Genomic DNA, 20,666 nt, shown 5'->3' on the forward strand with positions numbered 1-20,666 from the left:
CATACATGAGTTTTGAGCCGCATCAGCTATAACATCAAAATAAACCATAAAATAGCACAAAAACTCACCAATTATTAATCCACAACAACACACAAGACGCTCGAGAGAGAAAACTGACAACTTTGCGCAATCAAGGATAGAGATAAGGCAGGTTTTGAACTGGTTGATTTTGATCGACCAATGACGTCATCAGTTTTCGATCGGACGAAGTCGAGCTGCACTCTATGCCACTCTATGCTTTGTTTTCATTCGTAACAGGAAGGAAATGAAAGGCCACGGAAAGGAGGGAGGCTCGTAGACGCTTGCGTAGATTGCCTTTGAAGGCATCGAAAACATTCATTTCCGCCGTGCTCCCTCAAATTTTTATCATTCTTCCGTTCATCAGATCCAGCACAACTCACGACAAATCTAAAATGAATGCCTTAGGCTGAGAAGTCCAGGGGGGTGACACCGTAATGCTGTGCCATAGGCCGATGTTGTAGCCAGCTGATGAGCAGGAATGACGTCATCGGCCCATGATAGCCCTGACCAATGTGATCCAACCCATTGCGACCTCTGTGACTTGGCCTGACCCATCGTGACCCTGGGTGACCTCTGTGACCTGACCTGACCCAGGGTGACCTGAGGTGACCTAAAGTGACCTTTGTGACCTGAAATGACCCAGCGTGACCTAATTTGACCTTTTTATCTGGAATTCACCCATTTGGACCCCTTCGTTCAGCTTTTCGCGTAAGTACAAGACTTCTGAACTGGTTATTATCGCGTAAATGCCTTATTCGTGATAGCGCCGTGTAGCAAGCGGTTCACCTAGTGTGAACGCGGTCACGGCTTTCAGCAAGCTGGCACGCGGAGCCCGGAGGTCTTAGCTCCGCGTTGCCGGAGCTGAGCGCCAGCTGGACGACACGCGGCAGGAATGTATACGGTCACTGGCTGGTCTTCATGTCAGCGAATGCCGAATGGCATGGCCAGCTCAAGCACAGGCCGCTGACTCCAGGCGGCCAGCTGCGCCTGCAAGCTGTCTGCCATCAAGCCGGTGGCGGCGGCGTGGCCAGCGTGCCGAGCAGCTGCACCGCGCGACACCGCAGCCGGCAGCGGCCCCATCTCCGACTAGCACCGGCCTCGCCGAGCGCCGCCCCGGCGTCAGCTACTACTGGTTCAGGTCGGGCACCATGGCCGCAGTAGCTCGGCGCAGTCGGTCCAGAGCGCGGCCAGCTCGGCCAGCACCGGCAGCGACAAGTCCAGAGCGTCCGTGGCACGGCTGACCAGCGGCAGGTGGATGCAAGTCCCCGCCGAAATTTGGTTGCATCGAAATTCGCCACGACATTCAGTTCCTAGGGCCATAGCGTTTCCATGTTAAATACTCTGACTTTGTGAAGCGATATTTCCAACGCTTTTACTTTTTTGTATATGGGCTGCACCTTACCCCATCAGCCCCGCGTTGTGGCAGAACCCACCGGCCAGGCTCCATCTGCCTCTCCCGCACTAACAGAATCACTTATCAGCCTAACATAATCAGAATCGCCGATCAGTTCCGGCCGGTACAGCTTGTTGGTCTCTGAGCCGATGGCACCGGAGCCGCAGCGGTTAGTCAAAGCTTAGCAGGTGCTCCAGAGCCCCGTCAAACGACTGAGGAGGCACCTAGCAGCAGCACAGTGCCGTCGACCGTTCCCGAGCCGATAACCAAAACTACAATGAGTTCCACACAGTCACTGTGTCCGCCGTCGATGAACAGTTGCCCCCCCCCTCCCCAACTCCAAGCTGGATCCGCGCTTGAACTCAGTAGTTGACAGTATTTTGTTGACAGTATTTTTGGTTCTAACTTCTATGCTGTCTAGCCACGAATGTGCATTGTGCATAGCTTGGCATTTATATCAACCTATGACATGCTAATGATCGTGTACAAAACAGCTGGTTTTGTGTTTTGGTCACCTAGTTTCTGTCTACCCGTTTGCTACGGGCGGGCCCACGGCTTAGGTACAGCAGTCGGTACCGTCGGCACCGACTGCAAAATAGAGAAAGTTGGCTGCAATTTTTTGGTGTTGAAAGGTTGCAAGGATATTGAGTCAAACGGGCCGCTGAACGTTTATTGCATTCCAGTTGGATAAAATCGATCACGAAACAATTGACGCAAACTCCATTCAGTTTCGCTGCCGTGGGTGGGCGGAGTCGGCGGAGTATGGGCCGATGACGTCATCCTCCCGCCGGCCGTGATTCGCCCCGATTGGCCGATGTCCATACCTGGTTAGAGGGCCTTGGAGAAGTCGGGGATGCCGATGGTAATGATGATAGGTATGATGGCAAATCAAGTACAGGCAGTCCCACAGTATTTCGGTGAACATCTGAGGATAAAGCGTCGGTCCGTCGGATGCACATAATTCTTTATCCTTGCTACCGAACTAAGGACTATCTGCCCAGGATATATTATCTACCTATCCTTATTCCGCGACTATAGCAGTTTGACGGATGACGGCTAACGCTAGTAAGCATGGTCGAAACGGTCGAAACATACGCTGATTGTGGCTGGAGGGCGAAGGCCCGTAACGATAGCTTCTATCATACTTTTTCATCAGCAGTCCGTTTTTCGTAACATGACAGAGGTCTGGAACAATGACGAATGACGATAGTTGATAATACGGAGTACGCACTGTCACACGGTCAGCGCAAAGTAATATGATAAACATGAGAGTGGGTACATGTGCTTTATATGGCCTCAAATTTAACACGCCACAATAAGACATTGGACATGGCAAAACAATGAACCGAGTCAAACTAAATAATATAATTTCACCGCATTACATGACTAGAAATATCGACACGACAAGAAACGCGAGATCTTTTGTGGCAGATAACTACAACTGTGCCACAAGTTAAATATTAACCAAAATGGTGAAAACACAAGACAGCGTACCAATTGAGAATACTATGTACAACCGCTACATAATAATGTAATATAAGTCATACAAAAACCACAATGCCACTGACTAAATGCATGACCAGATAAAAAAGCTTAACACAAAATATCATACGAGCCTTGCTGTGCTGTAAAGTGACACTTGAGGCTGAAGCTGGACGGAATCGTAGTTCCCACTGTGGATATTTAACAAGTTAAGCAGTTTACAAGTGCAACTTCGCAGAAAAGGCACCATGCCAGCGTCGAGTACAAGTGTACCATAAATATAACAGCGCTAGCAAAATTGCCCGTGCACGTCTTCAGAGATACGCAAAGCCATTTCAGAGGTCATCAAGCATCTTCAAGGGTCGATCAAATAATGCTGGGTCGGCAAGCATGATCGTGGTGACCCGATATCCACGAACTAAATCGCGACAGGATGACGTAATTAGCTGTGCAAAACTCACGTTAACGGAGTAGCATTTCGGAGGTTGTCGTCCTCACGTGCCCATCAATATTTGTGCATCGTCCGTGCGAACAAAATATTCTGCAGGCGCCAAAGGACGCTGACGCGGTGGGCCGTCCTGCCTCCCGGCCGCAGCTCTCAGTACAGCCCGATGCTGTTGGCGGTAAACTGAACGTTGGCCTCCTGCTGGAGGGCCTCCTTGTCGCGCAGCCGGTACTGCAGCAGCGTGTGCTCCACCACGCCGATACGCACGTCCATGCCCTGCACCTCCTGCTTGATGCGGTTGAGCGCCTTCCGTATGTTGACCAGCGGCGTGCCGTCGGTCATGCTGGTGCCGCGCTCCTCCAGCTCCTGTTTGACCGACTCGAGCTCGTCGGTGAGCTGGGCCAGCTGTCGAGAGCGCTCCACCACGCCGCCGCTCACCGACCGGTACTGCTCCTGGGTGCTGAGGGACGGGCGGTGCGGGTCGAAGGTCAAACAGGACAAAAACGTACTGCTCCGGTTTGGTGCTGCCGACAACCGGGTATCGCGGTCACAAGTCACAACGAGCACCTGAGACGAACAGCTGGAGGGTCAATGACGGTAAGGCGACAGAGTAAAGGGCATTTAGGAATTATGCCATTAGCATGCATAGGTTCACATGTAAATAACTTTCAGAAACTAAGCAATTGCCGTACTTTATGGACTGAAAGATTTTCAACCTTCAAAGTTATATAAGAAAAATTGGATACTGCAAGGCGAGCCTATCAGGACATAAGAAAACCTAGCCTCCAGAGGAAATCCCGCTTAAATTCACCGCAACTGACGTAACCTTCCGTCATGGCATGTCTCACCTGTCCCGGTCGTCGACGAGGCCGCGGTAGTCGGCCAGCGAGTGCTCCAGCTGCGAGTTGAGGTACTTCTCCCGGTTGACGATCTTGTCCAGAGTGCCACTGACGTCAGAGTGCAGCCGGTCCAGCTGCGACTGAGTCTGTGAGAGCGACTCGTCGATGGCCGACCGGTAGTTGTGCATCTGGTCCAGGTGGTTGCGCCAGTCGCGGGTGTCGGTACGCACCTGGACACGCAGCTGTGGCAGCACGCGCTCCATCTCCAACCGCCACTCCTCCGTGTTGGTGGTCGACTCGAGGATGTCCTCCGGCTTCTGCATGTCCATGTGCACGTTCAGACCCTGGATCGAGAGGTTCTTCAGGTCCTCGAGGTTGAGGACGGCACCCTCCTCTTCTTCTTCCGAGTATACATCCTCTTCGTGTTCATCTACTTTCTCCGTGGTAATCTCCGCCTCGTCCTCCTCTTGTTTCACCACCTCCTCCGGCGGGATCTCGGGCTTCTCCCACTGGAAGTTGACGGTGCGCAGCGCGTGGTCGGCCAGCCGGATCGATGACGTAGATAACCTGCTCGCCGCTGCCCTGCTTCAGCCGGCTGGGCGGGAAGTCGACGTGCAGCTCCAGCTGCCGGCAGTGGTCCAGAATGGTGGAGATGGTGACGTTCGGGTCGTCGTACTCCTGCGGCTGCTCCATGTGCCGTCCGGCGCGGCGCAGCAGCCACGCCGCCAGCGAGGTGAATAGATAAAACTGCTCGCCCACGTTGAACGAATACACAAAGTAGTGGCGACTCAGCGGCTTCATCTTGAGCGGCTTGCAGAAGTCGCGTTCGTAGTCGAGCAGTTTGAGTTTGTCGGCCAGGTCGTCCATGACGACGAAGGCCATGTACTGGAGGCCCGGGCCGCCGTCCACATCGCCCGAGCCCTGGATCATGAGCGAGTAGCGTCGGTCCTGGTCCCGCTTCACGGCCGCCGCACTCTCCTCCCCGCCGCCGTCATCGCCGCCCTCGTCCGCCGACCGGTCGCGCTCCTTCTGCTTCTTGTGCTTCTCCTTTTTCGCCTTGTGCTCTGGGTCACTCTTGTCTTTTTTCTTTTTCTCCTTTTTTGGTTTGTGCGATTTATCATTAGTTTCTTCTGATCTTGAAGCATCTGGTGATATATCTGGCTCCATGGTTATGTGTTATAATCTGTGAAAATAAAATATTGATAACACTAATTGAATATCACTGAAGAGCAGAAGCATTACTGAAAAGTACCTACACAGTGTTATATATGAGGCTTGAAAGAAAATGTTAATTTTTTATCATTTCATGATTAAATATAGCCTGCCTGCTCATCTTTAGTCAGGAGAGACTATGATTTGTGAATTGTTTCTTTGTGACCTGTTTGCAGACAGGAAGTGTTACTACGAAGAATTGCCCGCGCTGTTACACATCCCATGTTCTCGTAGATAAATGTGTGTCTTTTCATTACCCTTGAAAAAGTTATAATAAACGAAACGTCGGGTAATTTTTGTTGTAATATCTTGCATAGTTATGAAATAATCGTCACATTACAAACTCAACATAACCCTGAATGTAGAATTTGTGATGACCTACATCCACGGCCACATACATACATCCAATTTGTGATGACCTACACCCTGAATCCAGTTGATTCAGGGTTATATCAACTGGATAAATGGAAATGTAAAACATCAAGTTACAAGTATTCATTGAATATCTCTAGAGCAGTGAAACTGATCACATGATGATTGATTTTGCTACAAAAAGCATCATACAATATAGAGCATGGGATTATTGGTAAATTTCTAATTCTTCTCTCAATATTAGATGCTTTAGAGAGCCATGCAAATTAGAGTAATGCTGTGTTATCTTGGATGCAACATAATGCATAAGTGGTCATCCGTGTGCGTTCATGCCACGCTGAAAATACCACACGCCTGTCGCCTATCACTATGAGATGAGACTGAAGAGTGAAGATCCTCACCAGTCCAGGTCAAACAAAATATAGCTGAAAATTAAAAAAAAGAACATTCTGAGCCCAGGACAGAACATGAATTCAAAGTTTCCTTATTTCAGAAATGATGTTCCATATTAATTTTTGTGTATGCAGTTTCAGTTTCAGTTTGTAATTTGTATACATTGATTGTGTTTGTGATTCAATGTCAAATAAAATATGGTTTTAATGTACCTATATGAATATGAATGTGATATCCTGGTAGGGTAGGTAAAAAATTACTTGAAAAGAATCATTAAACATAGGTCAAGGTTCAGAACAAAACATTTAAATTTCAAGTTCAAGTCAGGTTATCATTACCTACAAGACTGAATTGGAATGATTTATGGAGAAGGATCACATTACATCCATCATAATCATATGTTAGAATATAAAAGGTGCAAATCCTCACCCTCAATTGGCGAACACTCCACAAATTTCAATTTGGAAAACTATTAATTACGAACTAATGGTAAAAGCAGCCCCTCTCCGTATTTTGCCGCTCCGCCCCAGTCACTTCCAGCGGTTTATGGAATGTCTGGTAAATATGCGCAAGAGAGACATTCAATTTGTTCAAAAATAAAAGATTGCTACAGCACAGCCAATCAAATAGAGAGGCCTTGACCAAGCTGCTTTCAGACAGGAAATGAACAGCAACCATTGGCTACATATCAACTACGGTAGCGCGGCTGAAGTATGAGAACAAAATTAAAAGTTCTAAGAATGACTTGCGAGGAATGAGTGACTGGCATAAATTGAAATTGGTCAAAATACTTGTTTCTGGGCAGTGTTTTGGTTGCATTCTTCATAAGTTTGATAAACTGAAATGGCAGGCTATTTTGAAGAACACAACTGTACGCCTTTGCCAGATGGAGCTGCTCCTGATGCTCTGCTTCAGTTCGCCAGGTGAGAAACATTTTGATTTTGATTTGGTACCTACCTAAATTTACGAATTCCATTGCGATTGAAAGTGAACTGTGAAACACTAACTGATTCTTATGGTTTCTGGTCCTTGACAGACTATTTTTTCAGGTTTTTGGTGCAATCTGGCTGGAGCAATGTCTTTGAGGAGGAGTTCCGCAACCTGATGGACGGAATGCCTGCTCCCCCAGCTGCAAAGGCAGTTATTGAGGGACTACAGCAAGTGGAAATCACAAAGGAAGGCAAGTTTCTTGCAGTGCATCAATATGCCTTATTGATAGGTGTTTCCTTTTCTCATCTTCAGTGTAAAGGCAAGCATCAACAGCAATAACTCCTAATTCAATTTTACTTCAGTTGAGTAGGTAGTGGTTCAGATATTATATACTTCCAATAATAATTGCTCTTTTATGATTTTTGCAACTTTTTTATCTTTTACATCATGTTGTTGGCTGTCAGCACTCAGCACTGGGTTAACTAGAAAAAGGCATCAGTGATTATTTGACTTTTTTGCTAGATTTAAATTTCTGGGCTCAGAATGCAAATATGTTAGTCATCATCCTATAAAACCTTCTTTTATACATGATTGATGTCAGCAGCTCTCTCTCTCCTCCCCCCCCCTCTCTCTCTCTCTCTCTCTCTCTCTCTCTCTCTCTCTCTCTCTCTCTCTCTCTCTCTCTCTCTCTCTCCCTCCCCTCCCTTCTTTTCTCTTCATCCCTTCAGGTGTTCAGTGTCCCATATGTTTGAAGGAGTTTGACTTTGAGGAAATTGCTCATCTTCTTCCCTGCAAGCACCAGTATCACAAGGAATGTATTATTCCCTGGCTGCAAAAGGTAAATAGTTTCCAGAAATTGGTGCTGCATGGAGAAATTGCCAATAATCAAGTATGAGATGCTGTTAATGTTAAGGGTGAATGATAGATTTGAACAAAACTGTGTGAAATCTGCCGCTGATAGTTGTGGAAGTCAGAGAGTCTATTTACGTGGTAAGCATCTAGTTTTCACTGTTAGAAACTGAGCGCTATGTAAAGGGTGTGGTTAACTCTCTTGACTGTCCTTAATCTAATCTCCCTGTGTGTCATCACACAGTACGTTGTGCTGAGTTTACGATCCCGTTCCAGACGAACACGTGTCCCACCTGTCGCCTGGAGCTGCCCACCGACGACGAGGCGTACGAGGCGCAGCGCAAGTACAAGGTAGGCGAGCGGCAGGTCCAGCGATGCGTGGGTATTATTAGAGTGATATCGGCTGCTCGGGCTGAGTTATCGCGACTGATGATTAGTTAACTGACGCGAATTGATTTAGATGTCAATCATATAGGGCAAATGCTTACATGAATGTGCCAATTTATAAACGATTTACCGGAACTTGTTGCTATATTTCGACTTTTCGCATTTTATTACGATATACCCCTTTTGTCCTCCTTATTTTCGATGATTTCGGGCGATCGATTTATTTATGCTTGGTCGAAAAACTTACGCCACGTACCGTACCAATGCGTCGTACGGGTCGTATATGTGCCGCATCACAATCCTACAGCCAGGCATCGTAGGTGCTCAATGTTACCCTGAGTCCCGTGGGCATAAAGTGCATCCAATAGTTCATAGGGATACCAGCGATGCAGCAGTGATTTGCTCATTGCTCAGAGCTCTTGTCAACACCGGTACTAACATGAGTCTCTCTGGTGCAATAAGAGGGCTGAGAAATTAGTTCGATGAATTTAAAGTTATCTATGTTTTTGAATGCTTGTAGGTAGATATCCTACTGCTACACAGGGCAATTTTATTGATCGATTTTTTCCTTCCTCAGGCAGGAGCGAAACAGCGAGAGCAAACCCTAGAAGACCTGCACAACTCTATGTTCGGTTGACGGCGATTTGCAGTTGATTTTTAGGTCCTCGTCAAATCTCTGAAGAATACATAGTGATATATTATGATGTGTAAACTAAAGTCATGACCATTCCGTTTTGAATGATTCTACGATCGCTTCAAGAAGCATTGAAGATACCTAATCATTTTTTCCTCGCCAACAGTACGATGCTCTGATGAAGATGAGCATCTTGCTGCGCATTTCCGAGTTTTAAAATGGCATTATATGCATAAAATTTTGTCGCTATAATGGGATAATGACCCGTAACCCGATCCGGGCGGCGAGTTACCTAAGTGTGGAACTACAAGTCGATTCTAGGGCTCTGATTGGTGACTTTGGTCGGGGGATGACGCTTATAGCATGACGTCACTCGCGTACTTGGCCGGACCAACGGCGCGGCGCAGGCGCGCCGAGCCAACCCAGAGGCTCTCAAACTCAATTGTACAGATCCTGCGCATTGAATGGCGAAACTTCGGCGAGTTCGCTTGAGTTTGGAAGCCCCTGCCAGAGAACTGGAGACGGCCGGATTATTTGCTGGACAGTGGGCACTGGGCAGCGCAGATGGCGATTGACGGTGCCAAAAAGATGATAGGGAAAAAGGGGTTGAGACTTGAGCAGTGAATTATAAGCCTGTTGCATAGCTGAGTGGTAAATTGTAAAATACTTCAGGTTTGAAGAGATGCAGTGTAGTTTAGCCGACTCAGGGGCATTCTGCCGAGTTATGTAAGGCGGAAGGGTCGCAACTCGCAAGTCGTTTGTTTACATGATGGCCTGATTAAAATGTAAAGCGTACCTAATGTTTAGTTGATAATACAGCGAGGTTGGGCATCTGCTCAATCCATTTCTTCTCTGCAATAGTGCATTCGCCACTGTAATTCATTGTAAGAGGCACTGGGCTGCGCCGCCTGTTAATTATTCCGAAACCACCAGTGAATTGTCACAGTCACTCACAACAATACGAATCGTTCAGTCGTGCGCTGGGGGTCCGCCAAGTTTGAGTGTGATGCAGAATGCAGACTGGGCCGCCGAGAATATAACACTTCCGTCTCCCTAGGCGAGCGGCGCATTGGAGCCGAAGGAAACTGCTTCAGTTTTTTTTTTGTGGGGAAGATACCCATGTTTGAAAATTATGTTCTGGAATGATGCGATAAGGAAAAGGACGGTTTCTTGAATTGAGGGCTGTGGAGAAGAAGCAGATTTTCTCATTTGCTACCCGATACAACGCGAAAAGACGCAAATGTTGCACATTGGGCTTAATAAGTCTAATAAAAGATAAGGGACTTCGTGAATCATACCTAACTGACCGCGACCCAGTTATTTGCCACTGCAGGTAGGTACTAGGTAGGTAGATACTCATTTGTAAACAGAGCGTTCCACCAACCCTCGCCAGAAATTCAATCAGCAGTTGCTTATCTTAAAACGTTTGAGTGCACCTAACAACCTTTAAAAATGACGTCCTCCTTTTCAATGGTTCGTTCGAAGACACAAAGTCAGAATCAGCCAAGCAATATCGGAATCCATTGCGCAGTGTGTCGACTGTCGGATGTGCCCATCCACATAGCATAGCACACACTGCTAAATGCAGGTACGCTCACCTACACATTAGGTATTCGAAGGACTTGATAGCTCATACACATGGAAGAAACGCATGAAATATGATTAATAGCTGCAGCAGAAGTTTGGCGTCCGATGCCTCTTCGCCAAGTTAAGACCATGCCAATCTCGGCCAGTCTGCCGCCGCGCCGGCACTGGCCGTGGTGTGACGTCATCCGGCCGGCTCGGCGCTGGGTAGTTCCACACTTAGGTAACTCGCATCCGGGCGTCGTATGGTAGAAGTAGAACTGTAATTTCGACGTCAGACGGTCGCATGTGTATACGTTTATGTTGCCTTCCATCATCATGTGTTGCAAGGTAATTGGCAAAACACCACTATCATCTTATTAGTGTGCCCGGTGCCGCAATTTGTGGCAGCAAACTTGGACGATGCCCTTTTCTGCGATGCTTAGTGGAGGCGACCCAATGTTTGTGAGATGCGACGCCTTCTCGGGTAAATGAGGATTCTCAAGGTCCAGGCCAGGATTGTGTGTCAGCCTGTCAGTGTATGAGCTCGGCTGGTTTTGTTTGGGGAGAGGAAGATGCCGCTTCGTGCAAGTATGTTTGTGCTTTGTCCTTCAAAATCAGCTGCAAATGCCTCCGCTGGCTTAGGCATGATGGTTCGTGTAGTCTGTGTCTTAGTCATTGCGTGGTTCGAGCGATGATGGTGCGCGTCGTATTGCGAGCCAGGGTCTTATGGCGACGGTGAGTCGGCGGAGGGAGAAATTGATCAGCCTTTGTCTAGGGTTCAGAATGACGTGATATGACGTGATATGACGTGTACAGAGGTATGATCTAGGCTAATGTGGTGAAGCCGGGCAGTGCGCTCCGGGACACGAGCGGGTACGGGTGTGAATAGAGGCATCTGAGTGTACTGGACTTTTTGCATTACTACAAGCTATTTCGGCAACCATGTCACAGGAAAGCGCTGTGGCAAGTTCGGCGCTGGACATGCGGCTAATCCCCGAGTTCGATGGCGGTAACGCCTCTGTGGAAGAGTGGCTGGATAAGACGGAGCTCGTCTGTCAGCTGCGCGGAGTGTCCGACATTCAAACCGTCGTCCCCCTGCGGTTGACCGGCGGAGCCTTCAGCGTCTACCAGCAGCTGAAGCCCGAGGAGAAGCTGCAGTACTCTGCCGTCAAAGCTGCCCTGCTGCGGGCGTTCGCTGTGGATAAGTTCCAGGCGTACGAGGAGTTCACGGCGAGAAGACTTCGTGTCGGCGAGAGCGTCGACGTCTACCTGGCAGACCTGCGGCGGCTGGCCTCCCTGTTCGGCGGGCTCGGCGACACGGCGCTGATGTGCGGCTTCGTGGCCGGTCTCCCGGATGCGGCGAGGCATACCTTGAGGGCCGGCTGCCGCATGGAGAGCCTGACGCTGGCCGAGCTGGTGGAGCGGGCTCGGGCGCTGATGGCAGAGAATGCCGTCGCTGCAGCCGCTGCCGCCGCTGCGCCGGCCCGTTCCCGCCACACGCCGGCGTCATCACGGTGTTACCGCTGCGGTCGAGCCGGTCACTTCGCTCGTGACTGCCGGGCGGAGAGGAGAGCGGACATCATCTGTTTCCGGTGCGAGCAGCCAGGACACGCCGCGGCACGCTGCCCGGAACGGATGCCGGGAAACGCGTCAGGAGAGGCGGTGTCTGCGCCAACCTCCTCTCGGGCAGCCCAAGAGTAAGAGGCGCGCTACCGACGGTGCAGCTGCTGGTGAATGGGCAGCGCAGAGTGGCTGTTATCGACTCGGGCTGCAGCTGCACCATCATCCACGAGTCGTGCTGCGCGAGCTGGAGACGGTGCGGCGTGACTGTAATGGCCGTCAACGGGTCCCGGCTGCCAAGCAGCGGAGTAACGGAGGTGGCGGTTCAGCTGAAGAGCGGCGGGCCCGCGGTGACGCTCAGCGCCGTGGTAGTGCCGGACAAACCACTGGGCGTGGATATGCTGGTGGGGATGACCGGCATCGCGGCGCTGGGCGGGGTGACAGTGCGGGCGGCGGACGATGTGGTGTTCGGTGCCAGCGAGAGGCCCGACGTGGCCGTGCCGGGCCCGGGAGGGGTGCCGCCGCGATGCAGCGCCGTGACGCCCCCGGCGTTGACCGTGGAAGAGCGAGACTTCACGGTCACTTATGACGCGAAAAGTCAACACTGGACGGTGGCGTGGAAGTGGCGGAACGGGGCGGAGCCAGGGTGCCTGAGGAACGGTGTCCCCCAGTACGGCGTGCCGGCCGAGGCACGGCAGGAGTTTGATGCTGAACTCCGTACATGGATCGACAACGGCTGGCTGGAGCCGTACGACGAGACGGTGGACGGGCCGCCGCGCGGGCTGATCCCTCTCATGGCTGTTGAACAGCAGAACAAGACTAAAGTACGACCAGTCTTAGACTGCCGCGAGCTCAACAGCCATGTGGAGGCACACACGGCCGACGCTGACGTATGTGCCGACACGCTGAGGAAATGGCGGCGGCACGGGGCCAACGTCGCCGTCGTCGACCTGAAGAGGGCGTACTTGCAGCTCAGGACCGATCGTCGGCTGTGGCCGTTTCAGACAGTCGTGATTGATGGCCAAAGGTACGCTCTTACCCGTGTCGGATTCGGGCTCAACGTCGCGCCTCTCATCATGAAGGCGGTGGTGCGGACGGTGCTGCAACAGGACCCAGTGATGCAGGGCGCCGTCATACCGTACGTCGACGATCTGTGCGTCAATGAGGACGTGGTGAGCGCGGAGCGCGTGATCGCCCACTTCGCGAGCTATGGGCTCCAGTGTAAGCCGCCGGAGCGGGCTGCGGACGGAGCGCGGCTGCTGGGACTGCGTGTGGAGCCAGTCGGGGGTGGGCTGGCCTGGAGGCGTGACAACCCAGTCGGCTCACCGCCCGCGGCAATGACGCGGCGCTCCGTGTTTTCATGGTGTGGTCGTATCGTGGCGCACCTGCCGGTCTGCGGTTGGCTGAGACCAGCGACAGCGTGGCTGAAGCGTCGTGTCAACTCTCTCACACGCGGGTGGGATGACGTCACACACGACGCGGCCCTGCGGGAACAGCTGAAGCACGTGGCTGAGCGACTGGCGAGCGAGGACCCGGCCCGTGGGCAGTGGTGCGTGACTGGGCACCGCGCCGTACTGTGGACGGACGCCAGCTCGATAGCCGCCGGCGTCGTGCTGGAGAGCGAGGGAGGTGACGTCATCGAGGACGCGTGCTGGCTCCGCCGGGACGAGGCCACCCACATCAACATGGCGGAGCTCGACGCCGCCGTGCGGGGCATCAACCTGGCCCTGGCGTGGGACATGAAGACCATCGAGCTGAAGACGGACTCCGCCACTGTTCACCGGTGGGTCAGCGACGCTCTGAGCGGGCGCGCGAGACTGCGAACCAAGGCACATGGAGAGATGCTTATCCGCCGGCGGGTCGACGTCATCAGGCAGCTGGTCGCAGAGCTGGGCATTTCTCTCACCGTGTCTCTAGTCCGCTCGTCTCAGAACCGTTCGGACACGCTGACCCGAGTGCCGTCCCTGTGGTTGCGTCAGGACTCGCAGCCAGCGGACCAGCGGCCGAGCGATGGACAGCCAGTGGCAGCAGCGGCAGTGGTTGGATCGGAAGTGGGAGACGGCGGCGGCGCCGTTACCGTGGACTTCCGACAGGCCGTCACTGACGTACATGTCAGGGCGGGTCACCCGGGTGTCCGACGAACGCTGTATTTCGCGCGTCGGGATGTGTCATCGTCGATTTCCCGGAAAGTGGTCAGGGAAGTGGTGACGGCCTGTGACGTCTGCCGCGCGGTTGACCCGGCGCCGGTGACCTGGAGGCACGGGTCGCTGGCTGTGGAGGGGACGTGGGACCGGCTGGCCATCGATGTCACGCACTACGGTGGTCAGTCCTACTTGTCGGTGATAGACTGTGGCCCGTCACGGTTTTGTGTGTGGAGGCTGCTGCGGCGGTCGGACGCGGCGACAGTCACGAGTGAACTCGAACAAGTGTTCGCGGAGCGAGGCGCACCGGCTGAGCTTCTGGCGGACAACGACACCGCTTTCCGCAGTCGTCAGTTCGCCGCTTTCGCTGCCCGCTGGGGAGTGCTGCTGCGTTTCCGCGCAGTGCATCGCCCCAGCGGGAACTCCATCGTGGAGCGGAACCACCGCAGTGTCAAAGTGATCGCGGCGCGGAAGAAGTGTGGCATCGGAGAGGCCGTGCACCTGTACAATATCACGCCCCGTGACGGCGGGACGGCGGCTGAGGCGCCCGCCAACGGCATCTACCGCTACCCTGTGAGGGACGCCGTGAGACAAAGAGCTACCGCCGGAGCGTCCGAGGAGGCCGTGATAGGACGGCCGCCAGCCCGGCGGGAGGGCGACTTCCAGGTGGGGGACGCCGTGTGGGTGAGGCGGCCGGGCACCCGCTGCACCGAGCGGTCGGTTCGAGGAACGGTGTCTGGCGTGGTGTCGCCGCAGGTGGTTGAAGTGGGCGGCGTGCCTTGGCACATCAGAGACCTCCGCCACTGCGGTGACACCGGGGGACCAGCAGCAGGCCCTCGGACCCCCGACCGGGGCAGCGGGGGCCCACAGGAAGCGGAGGAGGACCGTGCCGGGTCCCCGATCGTCATGACATTCGGTTATGAGGGCGATGGCGCGCCGGGGCGCCCGGTGGAGGAGGCTGATGATGCGGGTGGTGAATGCGGCCGGTCTGAGAGCGACAGCGGCGAAAGGGTGGTGCGCCGAGGTCAGCGTAATCGGCGGCCGCCTGACTTCTTCGGCCACGTGGTGCCGATTGATGCGTTAAACAGCAGCAGCGGAAGTGATGATCTTGAGGATCAGGGTGAGGTGTAGTCTGTGTCTTAGTCATTGCGTGGTTCGAGCGATGATGGTGCGCGTCGTATTGCGAGCCAGGGTCTTATGGCGACGGTGAGTCGGCGGAGGGAGAAATTGATCAGCCTTTGTCTAGGGTTCAGAATGACGTGATATGACGTGATATGACGTGTACAGAGGTATGATCTAGGCTAATGTGGTGAAGCCGGGCAGTGCGCTCCGGGACACGAGCGGGTACGGGTGTGAATAGAGGCATCTGAGTGTACTGGACTTTTTGCATTACTACAGTTCGATAAGCTGGTTTGGTGTCGCAGCTTTTCACGGGTGCCATGTCCTAATATATCACCGTATTGACTTGTGATTGAAACTGAATATATAAGATGATAAGTTTCTGTCTGGACTATTTAACTCCTGGGAAATGGGGATGAGTTTCTGTGGGCCTAGGGCGCGGCGTGGGTCTGATTATGGTGGCAGTTGTGGATGAGAGTTCGGCAAGGGCTTTCAAAGTCAAAGTGCTTCAAAAGCTTGTCTTTGGGGTTTTTCAACCCTTTAGACGAATATTTATTCCTATATCTCACAAGTTCATGAGACTGCGGATGAGCAACCGTTCTTCTGATGAAGGAAGCCCGTCATTGCAGCATGACGACTAAAGGAAAACTTCAATCTGGAACCCTTTGTGAATGCAAATATGACGCAGCAGTGACATTAACAAATTGCTACCAAATCCTTGCGATTGCACATCAACATGGAGTTCAAGTTTTTGTGACAACTGACAAAGGGGAATATGGGTAGTTATTATTTATTTATCGTTGTATTTCCACTGAATTACACTTTTGAGCTTTAAAGTCCTGCTTGGTCATATCAATATCATAAGTGTTTAATGATGCTCAACAGTAAAAATGAAAAGAAGTTACTGAGGAAGAAGCAAAGGCTGTTTGCATTGCTTTCAAAAGGAAAAGAAATACAGTTTTCATCTTCTCCCACAGAGGTGAGCCATTAATTGCCTGCATTTGTTTGATTTGCAGCCATATATGATATACATGAATATTTTACCTAATGTGACAAAGCTGCCCATTACAATTAAGAATTTCAATTTGGGAAATTATTTCACTTGCCCTGTTTGTGTTTGTTGATGCAAATCAAATTAGATTGAGATACAACAATTATGTTTGTGACATCCCTGCCATGTCCCTGATTTTTGGCAGATTGTGGTGGTTTGTAACTCTGGACTGACCACCGGTGCCTCCCGGGAGTCTATTCTGGAGAAGTGTTTACCATACGCACCAGCCAGCAGCGTCCACATGGTGCCTGGGCGGCAGTTCTGCTTCATACAGTTTGCTGATAAAGAGGCAGCCCAGCAGGTCATGCAGGCCCTGGATGGTGTGGATGGGCAGAATGGGGAACCGCCACTCTATTTGGCATATGCTGAGCGAGGTAAGCTGATAACAATAAGTGTGATACAAAAGAGCCTGTTCATTATGCTACACTGCTGACCATTCACTGTCTACTGCAACTGCTGGCCCTGAAACTTATGTGACAGTCCCTTGCCCAGTTCCAGTGGAGCTGTGCAGTGCACCCCTGGAGTTCCGCCTTCCACCGGGTGCGGCTCTGATAATGGATCTGCTCAGTGCAGAGGAGGAGGAGCTAATCCTCGGCCAGCTCCACTGGCCAGCTGATGGCAGCATGAAGCACAGACAGGTGGGAAATGTGCTGCACTGTTTGTCCCACACAGTATAGTCACTGTCCTGACCTGTGAAAAGAACAGGGCACAGCAGCTTGGGCCCTGGATAGTGTTTGGACCTGCTGATTGGCCTGGAGCCCTGGAGCAAAATTTCAGCAGCATATCTTTTATGTGTTTTTGTACCCTGTTTGTCTTTGTTGATAAATTCCATACTTATTAATTGATACCATGCTAGTTTTTGAAAACATATCAGTATGCTCTGCCTCAAATCCACATAAGTACCTCAGAGTGCCATTTTTCAGGTTTTGCACTTTGGATACGAGTTTGACTACGGCACCAATAACGTGGACCCGTCTCGGCCGCTGGCGGGCGGCCTGCCGGGCTGGGTGGAGCCGCTGGTGACCCGTCTGATGGATGGCGGCCACCTGGTGGAGCGGCCCGACCAGATGACCATCAACCACTACCTGCCCGGACAGGTATCAGGCCAGTTTTTATGGTCGTCGACTTGACACACTCTTTAAATGGCGGAACCCAACAAACAAGCAAAAAGAAACGAATCTCTACGTTTTTTTTTGCGTCAGAATAGATTCATTTAAGAGTGAAATATTGGGCCTTTTGTTGCTGCGACCTCAAAGTTTGCTCTGGTGGTCGTTTGTCGATGTCAGGTAAAACTCGTCGATGTAGGATTCCAGCCGTGCTTTTTACGATCCCGGATGCTCTATACTAGCGTCCCCGCGGCTCCATTGTGGGATAATGGCGATATGTTCCGTTCCTTATCACTGGCTGGTATCACCGACCGGTTTCACTCACCTGTTTCACCCACCTGTATCACACCGTGTCCGCGCAGGGCATCCCGGCGCACGTGGACACCCACAGCGCATTTACCGACCAGCTGGTCTCCATCAGTCTGGGCTCGGATACCACCATAGAGTTCTGCCGGCCGCCGCCGCACGGCGCCACCGTCGCCGTCCGCCTGCCGCGCCGTTCGGCGCTGGTTATGGACGGAGAGGCCAGGTCAGTCCGCGGCCTGATGCTGGAGTACGTTGGCTCACTCCCCTAAGCAATCCTGCATTTTAATACAGTTGTCAAATTATTGTGCCACGACCACGACTGAAATGGACGATATCGCTCCATCCACTGACTCTTATTTTACCCTTTCTTCGCTCACGCTCAGGTACCTGTGGACGCACTGTATCGTGCCGCGTCACTCGGACATCACTCTGACGTCAGACGGGGAGCTGACGCTGACGCGGCGCGGCACGCGCGTCTCGCTGACGCTGCGCAGACTGCGGAGGGACGTGTGTCGGTGCCGATTCCCCCAGCAGTGCGACTCGCAGCAGCAGCGGGGGGCTGAGGAGAAGCGGTCGAACGGAGAGACGGGTATCACCGAACAACTGGAGAGGACCTACGTAGCTAATGTAAGTAATCGGCAGTGAAGTGAACGCTTCGTGTGTCTTTGTGTCTCAAAAGTCAAATATTTTGGACATTCCGAATCAGTCGAAATCGCAAACTTTTGAGGTATCAGGCCTCCCACGTCCCACATATCAAGCCAAGGACATATTAAATTATTCATTTAAGTGTGTGCACACTGCTTATTCATACGTGAACGCTTTGAAGTTCCTGTAGCCGGTCTCAAGTATTTTACCTCTTACCACTTACCAGACGCTTCTCCCTCGCCCCTCTCACCTTCCTCTGTATGTCTCGGCGGCAGGTGTACGAGCAGATAGCCGACCACTTCAGCTGCACGCGTCACAAGCCGTGGCCGCGCGTGGAGCGGTTTGTGCGCGGCCTGCCCGCCGGCTCCGTGCTGCTTGACGTCGGCTGTGGAAACGGAAAATACCTCGGTCTGAACCCGCACACGTTCGAGGTGAGCGGCGGAGGGAGGAAGTACAGTGTGGATCACACGTAGTTAGTAGAACTTTGCTAACAGGAGCGTGGTTAACTCATTCCGATAGTTTATTTCCTAAGCAGTTTTGCAATCCAATAGGTTAGTCACAAGTGGCCCACATTGTTGTCTTGCAATGTTAGAGCGTACAATACCCCAGGCCGTGTTCGCCGCATTCCTAAAGTGATGACGGCACACTTAGTGACGGTGACGCCGCCCGTTGCGGCAGTGACGTGACGCGCTCTGCTCCCCACTGACTTCTCGTCAGCTTGTTGCGGACCAGAACAGCCGGCTGTGCTGGGTTTCCAGCACTGCCGCTCCATCCCTCCTGTCTAACTCTCTGTAACCCCACTCACCCTTCCCCAGGTCGGAGTGGACCAGAGCAGCCGTCTGTGCTCCATCGGCGGCGGCCGGGGCCACCAGACAGTGACCGCCGGCTGCCTGCCGCTGCCGGTCCGGTCGGCCGCCTGTGACGCCGTCATCTGTATCGCCGTGCTCCATCACCTGGCCACGCGGGTGAGTTTCGGGAGCGGACGGGTGGGGACTCTATCATCAGGTCATGTAACTAGGTGCGTTCAGAGCCGACAGGAGGATGGGCTCCTTTAACGGACCACACAGGGCTTGTGTGCCCTCAGCTCGGCCTAGAGACGGATTTTATGTTGGAGTGGTGAATATTTCGTCGTTTTGGATTTTTAGAATGCGAGGGGTAGGGAGTGTCGGATGACCTGCGATCAGCGTTGTGGAATCTTCACTTAATCGGTACGCTTATTTAGCGCGCATATCAATTACAAGTTACTGTCTATGAATTCGATTCCCTGCTCACCTGTTTTCTGTCACCGAGTCTGACCTCCCTCCCTTCATTGGTCAGGAGCGGCGGGTGGCGGCTCTGGCAGAGATCGGACGGGCTCTCCGTGCCGGCGGCCGGGCGCTCATCTACGTATGGGCGCTGGAGCAGCGGCAGGGGACGCGCGCCGCCGGCTACCTGAAACCGGGCCGGCAGCAGCGGGTGACTGAGACGGAGACAGCGTCGGGCGCGGACACCGCCGAACTGCCGCTGCCCGTACACACTAACCGGACAGAGTTCAAACAGCAGGATATGCTGGTGCCGTGGAAACTGCGATCGGGCGGCCGAGGGGGAGGGGATGGAGGGGAGGAGGTCCACCACCGCTTCTACCACGTCTACCGCTCGGGCGAGCTGGAGGAGGACGTGCAGGCTGCCGGCGGACTCTCCGTCCTGGAGAGCTACCACGACCAGGGCAACTGGTGCGTGATGCTGCAGAAGGACGAGGACGTCGCATGATAGTGGGAGAGGGGACGGGATGGGAGGCGGTATGTGCCTGTTGTTTTCCATGGTATTTTATCTAAATGGATACATCTGTATTGTGATAATAGAAGGTCCTGAACAATGGAGGATACTTTTCTTTCCAACGTGTTCAAACCCTTTCAACTTGCCGGTTGGGCGGACTTACCTGCCGTGCTGCTGTACGCATCGGTGTTGGTAGAGGCCTCGGGCGAGGAAATGTGGGAAACATTGCTGTCGGATGGGAACGCAATCGGATTACGAGTTTCCTCAGCTCATGGTCGGGTAGGTAATGTTCACACTGAGGAATGAGGATGGTGGTAGAGGCTGCGCAATACTCTGGACCTTCGACGTTTGTGGCCTGAACTGGAAGATGACCGAATAATCGCGGTGATGGGGACCCGGATTAGGAGTGCTAGGGTGGCGGGGAACTGAGGAAGGCTGGGGGCTGGCGGGATTAAGGATT

The 20,666-nt window shown here is 52.5% G+C and overlaps 4 protein-coding genes across 4 annotated transcripts; 3 read left to right on the plus strand and 1 right to left on the minus strand.

Moving 5' to 3' along the window:
* Positions 1–2,685: 2,685 nt before the first annotated feature.
* Positions 2,686–6,658, minus strand: LOC122369277 (intraflagellar transport protein 57 homolog). The gene is given in 4 exon segments (XM_043343894.1): positions 2,686–3,801; positions 4,190–4,728; positions 4,730–5,363; positions 6,642–6,658. Coding segments are annotated over 3 exon segments (1,464 nt in total). The 5' UTR covers positions 5,348–5,363; positions 6,642–6,658; the 3' UTR covers positions 2,686–3,494.
* Positions 6,659–11,465: 4,807 nt separating this feature from the next.
* LOC122369279 lies at positions 11,466–12,237 on the plus strand. Its single transcript, XM_043343897.1, has 2 exons — positions 11,466–12,137; positions 12,210–12,237. Exons 1-2 carry the CDS (start codon positions 11,466–11,468, stop codon positions 12,222–12,224), a joined length of 687 nt encoding a protein of 228 aa, XP_043199832.1. The 3' UTR covers positions 12,225–12,237.
* Positions 12,238–12,355: 118 nt separating this feature from the next.
* LOC122369293 lies at positions 12,356–15,355 on the plus strand. The gene has a single exon (XM_043343928.1). The coding sequence runs from the start codon at positions 12,356–12,358 to the stop codon at positions 15,353–15,355; it is 3,000 nt and encodes a 999-aa protein (XP_043199863.1).
* Positions 15,356–16,052: 697 nt separating this feature from the next.
* Positions 16,053–20,308, plus strand: LOC122369278 (alkylated DNA repair protein alkB homolog 8-like). The gene is made up of 9 exons (XM_043343895.1): positions 16,053–16,322; positions 16,540–16,768; positions 16,887–17,032; positions 17,318–17,491; positions 17,863–18,029; positions 18,190–18,433; positions 18,727–18,882; positions 19,267–19,416; positions 19,769–20,308. Exons 1-9 carry the CDS (start codon positions 16,215–16,217, stop codon positions 20,198–20,200), a joined length of 1,806 nt encoding a protein of 601 aa, XP_043199830.1. The 5' UTR covers positions 16,053–16,214; the 3' UTR covers positions 20,201–20,308.
* Positions 20,309–20,666: the final 358 nt, after the last annotated feature.

Source organism: Amphibalanus amphitrite, unplaced genomic scaffold (assembly GCF_019059575.1).
Source record: "Amphibalanus amphitrite isolate SeventyFive unplaced genomic scaffold, NRLGWU_Aamphi_draft 001023F_arrow, whole genome shotgun sequence".
Taxonomy (NCBI): Eukaryota; Metazoa; Arthropoda; class Thecostraca; order Balanomorpha; family Balanidae; genus Amphibalanus; species Amphibalanus amphitrite.